This window comes from Littorina saxatilis, linkage group LG5, assembly GCF_037325665.1.
Source record: "Littorina saxatilis isolate snail1 linkage group LG5, US_GU_Lsax_2.0, whole genome shotgun sequence".
NCBI lineage: Eukaryota > Metazoa > Mollusca > Gastropoda > Littorinimorpha > Littorinidae > Littorina > Littorina saxatilis.
In genome coordinates, this window is record NC_090249.1 from 7878524 (window position 1) to 7888523 (window position 10000).

Genomic DNA, 10000 nt, shown 5'->3' on the forward strand with positions numbered 1-10000 from the left:
AGGTGTTCCCTCAGCGCTGTTTGGTGCGGGAAAACATCAAGGGCTACATTTCTGCAGGGGAGGGGCCTTTGACTTTCGATAAGACCAAAATCATTCCGGCTGGGGAGCAACTGAGACTTTGTAGGGACGTGACCCTCCCAACCACCTCCCCGAGCCAAGGAGCGAAAGTGAAACTACTGCACTGTGTGGACACCAAGGGGGACAACGTGTACCTCAGCTTCGACCAGAAAGGACTCTTCACGCCCATAGCCGGCGACAACGACTTCACCGGGTTGTTCAACATCAGGGACATCGTGCGGCGCTTCAGACTCCCTTTGACGGTCAAGCTGGCCCACGGGGTCCGGCCTCGGGTGGGGGACAACAAGTTCTCCGGGCTGGTTCGCTTGGACTGGGTGTACACTGAGGAGACCGCCTTCGTGTGTCCCGTGGAGAAGAACCATGTGCGGCTCTTGCCCGTGCCGTGTGACGTCCACCTGCAGCTCGTTGCGGCCAGTAACCAGGAGGAGATGATTGGTTCCGAGATGTTCAAATCCATGCAGGTATGAGGATGAAGAGTGTTTTGTTTTTGTTATTGTTGATGTGGTGGTGGTGTTGCTTTTATTGGCAGTGTATGTTTGTGTTGGGTTGGATACAAGAAAGAATGGTAGGTGGGGGGATGGGGGTCACAGTGCTTCTGTCTGTATATATCTGCCTGTCTGTGTGTTTGTCTGTCTGAGTGTGTGTGTGTGTGTGTGTGTGTGTATGTGTATGTATGTGTGTGCGTGAAAGAGAGAGAGAGAGAGTGTGTGTTTGTGTGTGTGTGTGTGTGTGTGTGTGTGTGTGTGTGTGTGTATGTGTGTTCTTCCCATCTTTTTTTTCGCCTTGTACATTTTCCGGACTCTTATTACATTGTTGTGTGAATAGTTGTGTTTTTTTTCTTGGTTACGTTGGTCTTACTTCTATGAGACGATCAAACTGATACCTTGGTTTTGGTGTGGCCTTGTTAACTTAGTGATGCTTGACAATGATTATATTGATCGTCTTTTGACTATGCTTGTGTCAAAAATCTCTATCCTTTGGTATTAAAGATCAACAAACCAATTAATCCTATGTCCCGTGTCCCCTTCATTCAGTATACCAACCTGTCTTACTAATTACCACAAGCTGCCTGAGCCATTCCCATCAATCCTATGTCCCGTGTCCCCTTCATTCAGTATACCAACCTGTCTTACTAATTACCACAAGCTGCCTGAGCCATTCCCATCAATCCTATGTCCCGTGTCCCCTTCATTCAGTATACCAACCTGTCTTACTAATTACCACAAGCTGCCTGAGCCATTCCCATCAATCCTATGTCCCGTGTCCCCTTCATTCAGTATACCAACCTGTCTTACTAATTACCACAAGCTGCTTGAGCCATTCCCATTCTTTTTGATGACCGGCATCTGGCAGGCATATAAAACTAATGTGCCTAAATACACCCATGGCTGTTTATATGTATTCTCAGAACTATCATTCGTTGTACTTCTATTTTAAACATTATATGCCCACACTGGGGGCTTTTTCTTGTTTTCATGCTTATGATTGAAGTTCTAATGATTATGTTTTAAAATTAAATCATTGTTTATTCTGTCTTTGGCGGACCTTGTAAGTTAGCTCTTCTCAAACATACATACAGTCCCGTGGGAAACTGATCATTGAATAACTTGAAATGCGTGTTAACGAGACAGCGATCAAAGAAAGACTTGTGTGTCGATCTGAGACAACCAAGGAGTCATGAATCAGCTTTTGCCCTACATACATCTCCATATGTATATTTAACCCCGTTGTCGCGAAGCCAAAGAAAGGGGAGTGGCATACGCAACAGATAACACTGTTTAGTGTCACGTTACCAAGAACGCGGAAGAAATCTTTAAATTTGTGCTAGCTAAGAGTAAGACACGTGCCTAAACACACGCACGAACGCACACACGGAAACACAGACATACATGTTATACAAACGCACATAAACAACGCATAAACACACACACACACACACACACACACACACACACACACACACACACACATCATCATCATCATCATCATCATCATCCTCTTTGTCTCAGTCTCTGTCTGCGTCTCCTCTCTCTCTCTCTCTCTCTCTCTCTCTCTCTCTCTCTCTCTCTCTCTCTCTCTCTCTCTCTCTCTCTCTCTCTCTCTCTCCCCCTCCCCTATAACCCTGTCTCTGTCTCCCGCTTTCCATTCACTAATGTGAGAAAAGCTAAGCTAACACTCATTTACTACTTGATCGCTTGATAAGCTGAGGTTAAGCACTTGAGCAAACCCATTCTCGACACTCTCTCGACAACAAACTTATGAGATAAGCTACACAGTCTGTTACACTATGTTAGTGGAAAATCGTGTCTTCTTAGCTGGTGTAACTGGTAAGGGTATCGCGATTAGCTCTTGGGCAGTTCTTGTGACACGTTCCTTCTTCTTCTTCTTCTTCTTCTTCTTCTTCTTCTTCTTGTCGATCACTTAGATGGAAACGCCGGTTCTCCGCGCAAATGTTGCCGTGCGCTGTAGGTCGTCCAGACTGCCATAGAGCTTCCCTTGCACCGTGGTCGCCTCCGCCCAGATCTGGCTCCTGAGGCCATCGTGTAGTGGGCAAGTCTGCAGCAGGCGTTCCGTTGTCGTGCTGCCTGTTTGACAAGGGCACTGGTCTGACTGGCCAATTCTGAACTTGGTGAAAGGGTGGTGGTTCATTCGGTTGTGGCCTGTCCGCAGCCTGAATATGAGGACCTCCTCAGACCTGGTGAGCAGGTGAAAGACGTCGTTTTTGTTGTAGTGTGGGTGCTGCTGCAACCACTTTTTGTGTTGCTTGGCCTTGATGGTGGTCTTGGCTTCTTTGAAGGTGGTTGATCTGTCATTCTGGTCCTTCGTAGTGCCCTCCTTTGCCAGAGTATCTGCGGCTTCGTTGCCTAGTATGTTGCAGTGAGAGGGGACCCATTGCAGCACGACTGTGTGGGCTCTGCACAGGGAGGTCAAGGCGGATGACAGGTCATTCAGTTCTTTGTCTCTGGCAGTGTCTAAGGCCTGTAGGACTGACTTTGCGTCTTTTGCGTGACACGTTCCCATTTCTGAGATGACATGAACAAAGGGAGAACGAAGAGAGGTGAACATTTGAGAAGGAAGGGAGGGTAATAAAGAAGAGATGATAAAGCGTCTCAAACTGTATCGTGGCACAGTCACAGTAAGGCCAAAAAAAAAGTTGTATGTTTCTGGTAACATGGCTACAAAAAATAGGGTAGGTAGGGATTTTTGGGTTTTTTTTGTTTTTGTTTTTTTTGTCAGGGTAGAAAATAACTATACAGTGACGCAAAGAGACTGGACTTACTATACAAAGAGAAAGACAACACATTACAAAACAAATGAGACAAAAGGGATGCGGGGTTATCCTTGTGTCGTCTGCCGTCTGTTACTTTCGTTTTGACGCTTTTGTTTTTTTTGTGTGTTTTTTTTTACAAATGCAATAAAAACAAGAGGCGAAGCCTTCAAGGCTCACGTAAGAAATCGACAAACAGTAACACAAACTCAATCACTCCGTCACACATACACACACACAGTAAGCATAGGTGACACGGTGCAAGAGTGCGAGACACTAGATCTAGATCTGTCTGTCTGTAGCCTACTTACGGGGACACGACTGCCAGATGGACAGATCGACACTGCGCTTTTGACAGCGCTTCCTCGCGCAGACACTGGAAACACGCTGTGCAGATTAACCTGTAGGAAATCTCCTTTGGTATCTTCCTTATCTATTTTTCTGGAGCTACGAAACCGAACAATGTGAAATCGTCTTCTCCGAATCGGCGAACTGCAGCTCGGTGATAACTGTATCTATACCACAATCCTTCACGCGATCTGACCTAACCTTGACCCCTGACCTGGTCTACATACCACACACGACACAAACCAGTCAGCTGTTTTTACCCACCCCCCCAAAAAAAAAATAAAAAAATAAAAAACACCACCCGTTTTCTTTGGATACACACTTTAACTACATACGTGCCGACGAAATGTTGACCATTGCTTTAATACTTTGAAGCTGTTGCTTGAATAATAACCAGGTAAAATTAGTATTTCGGTGTTCAGTCAAATGTTAAAGTTTCTACCACAGACATACATGTATGTATACATACATACATACATACATACATACATACATACATACATACATACATACATACATACATACATACATACATACATACATACATACATACATACATACATACATACATACATACGCACGCACGCACGCACGCACGCACGCACGCACGCACGCACGCACGCACAGATAGACAAAAGTTAGCATCGCATATGCTACACTTACGTGAGCCAAAAAGTCTAGGGTCGGCGGGAAAAAACTAGGTAGGGTCGGGTGACCAGAAACATACAACTTTTTTTGTTTGCCTAATGCATAAGTCTTGAAGACAACTTTTTAGATATAAAGCTGCAAATAGTAACGATGCGCCCGTCAGCAGACAATTATATTTGTTTAGCGTGATGTTAAGGTTAAGTGTATCCAAATCAGCCCTTGAACAGTTCTTACGACACATTACTATTACTGAGATTGATAATTAAAAGGAGAAAATGTAAAACCGAAAATCTGAGAGAAGGGCGGGAAGGAACGAAAGACTTAATTTTTTCATGCCATATTCACGATCAGTTCTATTAAAGATAATTTCCTTTTCGTGTGAATGATCATGTAAAAAACACACATCTGTCTAGGCCTTTACATAGGATAGGAGCATCCTTCCACTTGTACTCATACCGAAATGTAAAACCTGACTGCTGTATTGTATTGTCAATACGCCGGAATGTAAAACCTGACTGCTGTATTGTATTGTCAATACGCCGGAATGTAAAACCTGACTGCTGTATTGTATTGTCAATACGCAGGAATGTAAAACCTGACTGCTGTATTGTATTGTCAATACGCCGGAATGTAAAACCTGACTGCTGTATTGTATTGTCAATATGCAGGAATGTAAAACCTGACTGCTGTATTGTATTGTCAATACGCCGGAATGTAAAACCTGACTGCTGTATTGTATTGTCAATACGCTGGAATGTAAAACCTGACTGCTGTATTGTATTGTCAATACGCTGGAATGTAAAACCTGACTGCTGTATTGTATTGTCAATATGCTGGAATGTAAAACCTGACTGCTGTCTTGTATTGTCAATACGCCGAAATGTAAAACCTCACTGCTGTCTTGTATTATACGCCGAAATGTAAAACCTGACTGCTGTATTGTTTTGTCAATACGCCGGAATCCGGTTCCTTGAAAGGAAACGCGGACACAATAAACAACAGAAACACTAAACCGGGGATTATTTGTCGTCATGCTTCGTTGACGGCTTGGTAATGTACATTTCATAAATTGCAAAACGGCAGTACACCTACTTGTAAAGATTAAGTGAAATTTATATAATTATATATGCGAAAACGTTTTATAAACGACAAAAAAGACTACCGTATTTTCCGGGTCACAAGGCGCGACTTTTTTCCTCGAGTTTGACCCCTGCGCCTTGTATAACGAGGCGCCTAATCCGTGTATGAAATACAAACACACACACACACAAAAATGGGAAAAAATCATGGGGAACAAAACGTGACAAGAACTCACCTCCATCTCGAATACCGGTATTCGTTTTTATATTTAGTCAAGTTTTGACTAAATATTTTAACATCGAGGGGGAATCGAAACGAGGGTCGTGGTGTATGTGCGTGTGTGTGTGCGTGTGTGCGTGTGTGTGTGTGTGTAGAGCGATTCAGACTAAACTACTGGACCGATCTTTATGAAATTTGACATGAGAGTTCCTGGGTATGAAATCCCCGAACGTTTTTTTCATTTTTTTGATAAATGTCTTTGATGACGTCATATCCGGCTTTTCGTGAAAGTTGAGGCGGCACTGTCACGCCCTCATTTTTCAACCAAATTGGTTGAAATTTTGATCAAGTACTCTTCGACGAAGCCTGGGGTTCGGTATTGCATTTCAGCTTGGTGGCTTAAAAATTAATTAATGACTTTGGTCATTAAAAATCTGAAAATTGTAAAAAAAATTAAAAATTTATAAAACGATCCAAATTTACGTTTATCTTATTCTCCATCATTTGTTGATTCCAAAAACATATAAATATGTTATATTCGGATTAAAAACAAGCTCTGAAAATTAAATATATTAAAATTATTATCAAAATCTTTTTTTCGAAATCAATTTAAAAACACTTTCATCTTATTCCTTGTCGGTTCCTGATTCCAAAAATATATAGATATGATATGTTTGGATTAAAAACACGCTCAGAAAGTTAAAACGAAGAGAGGTACAGAAAAGCGTGCTATCCTTCTCAGCGCAACGAATACCCCGCTCTTCTTGTCAATTCCACGTGCACTGCCTTTGCCACGGGCGGTGGAGTGACGATGCTACGAGTATACGGTCTTGCTGCGTTTCGTTGCGTTCAGTTTCATTCTGTGAGTTCGACACCTACTTGACTAAATATTGTATTTTCGCCTTACGCGACTTGTTTTAAATTCCGTGAGCACTTGTTTACACAACTCACACTGATCGTCACATTTCTCGGCAGTTTGATTTCATGACACACCCTCACACAGTCACACAGCAACCATGCCGAAGACGAAGCGACTTGCTTACGATGCAGAATACAAGTTGAAAGCGATCGAACTTGCTGAGGGAAAAGGACAAAGGACTTTGCCTAAGTTGAGGTGACACTTCAAGGCATAACGCATGAAAATAAAACGTTGCATTTACTTTCCTTTTCTAGATAACCACAAAAAAAGAATACTTCGTTTATGTTGCAGTATTTGCTTCATAAAGTTATTGCCTGGCCGACTTCAGTAGCCTACTAATACACCATAAATATACGAGAAAGATGCAGTCATTAAAATCTGTATGTCGTTACAAAAGTTCAAAAACTACCCAGACCGTTTGTCTTTCTGTTTGAGTCTTGTTTTCGTTTTACCTTTGAGCTAAAACTTCGAGTTCAGGAACATACTGAAAAGGGGGGTGACAGACACACAGAAGAAAAACTCAGAGATAAGATGTGAGAAGGGGTTGAAGCCAAGAGATCGATCGATGCTAAGGTAGGCCATAGACCATTTATCCTGGACCGCCAACTAGCTCTCTCTCTCCGCTCTTTCTCTCTATTGCGAGGTAGCGGCACTCGCATTTAGGAACCTACGCTTACATGGCCTTTCAGAAATCAGGGGGATGTCATATCCGGTGTCGATTGTAAAACATGGACGAAGTTGCCTAGGTAAGTTCTGAAAATGCTAAAATAAACTCAGCTAAAGTGCATATAATATGGAACATGTTTTTCGATGAGTTTTGTTGAGGTTAGTTTGGAATTTTGGAAAATCCAGTTCATTGTCACCTCCCATTGTCACAAATAACTGGAGCGTGCTTTCTTTTCACTGTCTTCGAATCGCTGGCCTTTCAAACCGGACGCTAAGCGCCCCTGAAAGTCGAGCGTCGTAACCTCGAAGGGTCACGTGACGAGTTGGCGGTCCAGGCTATTTGGTCTATGGGTAGGCCTAGACACAAGTATATTGCGCTACTTTCGAATCGGCGCGTGCGTAGGACTAGCACAAAATGTGCACTACTTTCTTCATAATATCCCTGTTACCTTTTTTTGTTCATTCCTGCATTCGCGGACATTTAAAATTCACAAATCACTCAAGCGTGAAGTAGAACAGAATCAGGATCAGAATCAATCAAAGGCTTATTGAAATGCCATTTCCTACCGGTGAATACCAAGAGATTACAGAGATTGAGGTAACAACGAACGAATAACGTATACTATAATGTCATTTTTGTCGTCTGAGACTGTCGATATATAACATCCCGTCTGGTGGTACCACTTAACGTTTGAAGAGAGAGAGAGAGAGAGAGAGAGAGAGACAGAGAGAGACAGAGAGAGAGACAGAGAGAGACAGAGAGAGACAGAGAGAGACAGAGACAGAGAGACAGAGAGACAGAGTGAGAGAGAGAGACAGAGTGAGAGAGAGAGAGTATAGGTGTGTGTGCGTGTGTGTTTGTGTGTTTGTGTGTGTGTGTGTGTGTGTGTGTGTGTGTGTGTGTGTGTTAGAGAGAGAGATGAAGAGAGAGGGGAGAGAGCTAGTGGGGTGGGAAGGGGGTACAATACCCGTCCCCCGGTGGAGGGGGGTGAAGGACAGGTGTTACACCAGCAATCTCAGTTTTTGTCTCGTTTCCGTACTCAGTATTGGAACGCTCTGACTGACTATTAGGGTTTAACGGTATTGGTAATACGCTGAAGATATGGTGTGATACTTTGAATCAAACAAGCCCGCTGTGGCTGTCTTCTTCGACACACCAGCATTGGGTTTGTCTCGTCAAAGTATCGAAATACGATCATGATAATCAGAGACGAGAGATGATGCATGCGTGTCTTCGTGTTTTCCAAGCCCTGAGACTTCCGCTGTGAACGTGGGATCTTTTTCGTGCGCATGTGTGCACACGGGGGTGTTCGGACACCGAAGAGAGTCTGCACAAAGTTGACTCCGAGAAATAAATCTCTCGCCGAACGTGGGGATCGAACCCACGCTGATAGCGACCAACTGGCTACAAAGCCAGCGCGCTGCCAACTGAGCTACGTCCCCTGGAACGCTCTCTGCGCAACCTCCATACTGCATGGTGCAGCATGGGCGATAGAGAGGGGCGCACAACAAGGGTGTATTTCACTCTCCAGCACATTCACTCACAACAAACTGCTTGTTCACCTCAACTCTCTATGGGCTTTTTGTCAAGAGGGTGTGAATAGTCGCACGCTTGCATTCAGCTTTGCACGGATTGCTGTCGTTTTGCAAGGGTGGAATAATTTCCCAGTTTGACAGAGCATGTTGGGGGTTAGTGGGATTATGAATCACCGGTTGTTTGTAACTGTCTCTCTTCTTTTTGAGTAGTAATTGAAGCATGGTTCAGGTCTATGTAAGATTTCCTACGCGCTGTAGGTGTCTGTCAAGTCTGTATGTATAATTACATCAATTCTGTCTGTCTGTCTGTCTGTCTGGCCGTCTGTCTCTAACTCTAACTCTCTCTCTCTCTCTCTCTCTCTCTCTCTCTCTCTCTCTCTCTCTAATGCCCCCCTGTGTACACGCTGCGATTACCCACGCACGCACCTACGGCTACGCACGCACACACACACACACACACACACACACACGCCCCCCCCCCCCCCCGCCCTCACGTACACACAGGGCATGAAAGAGAAGGAGACATACAAAGAAGGACAAACAAAACAAGCCAAGCCCAAGTAACAAGATCTCGACAACACAAAACGCACCTTCATCGATCAGAATGAAGCTTTGTTACTTATTGTATATTATGTCTGTGAACGTATTTGGTGTCGGCGATTCTGTATACGTGTATTATTATGAGGGACAAAACACCAACCTTATACATCCAGTCTCCATTCTTTCTTTACACGTTTTCATGGCAGACAAACGCAAAATAGGAACAGAGATTCATCATTTTGTGAAGCGCAGGTATTGTCTGCCCAACCCCCCAATGCCGCTCTCCCAACTCATGTAGACATACGCAGGTATTGTCTGCCCCCCCCCCCCCCCCCCCCCCAATGCCGCTCTCCCAACTCATGTAGACATACGCAGGTACTGTCTGCCCCCCCCCCCCCCCAATGCCGCTCTCCCAACTCATGTAGACATACGCAGGTATTGTCTGCCCCCCCCCCCCCCCCCCAATGCCGCTCTCCCAACTCATGTAGACATACGCAGGTACTGTCTGCCCCCCCCCCCCAATGCCGCTCTCCCAACTCATGTAGACATACGCAGGTATTATCTGCCCCACCCCCCCCCCCCCCAATGCTGCTCTCCCAACTCATGCAGACATACGCAGATTTATCACAGATCCGTCCAGGCTTTCACATTCGCTGCGAATATATGTTGACAAAAAGAATGACCACAACCAACAGCCT

The 10000-nt window shown here is 44.4% G+C and overlaps 1 protein-coding gene across 1 annotated transcript in view; it reads left to right on the top strand.

The window, feature by feature from the left end:
• Positions 1 to 10000, top strand: part of LOC138966210 (uncharacterized) — a 31092-nt gene that overhangs the window by 646 nt on the left and 20446 nt on the right. Inside the window, exon 1 of the mRNA XM_070338348.1 lies at positions 1 to 539. This exon is cut by the window's left edge and continues 646 nt beyond it. Within this exon, the coding sequence (XP_070194449.1) occupies positions 1 to 539 (539 nt within the window). The remainder of the gene's footprint in view (positions 540 to 10000) is intronic.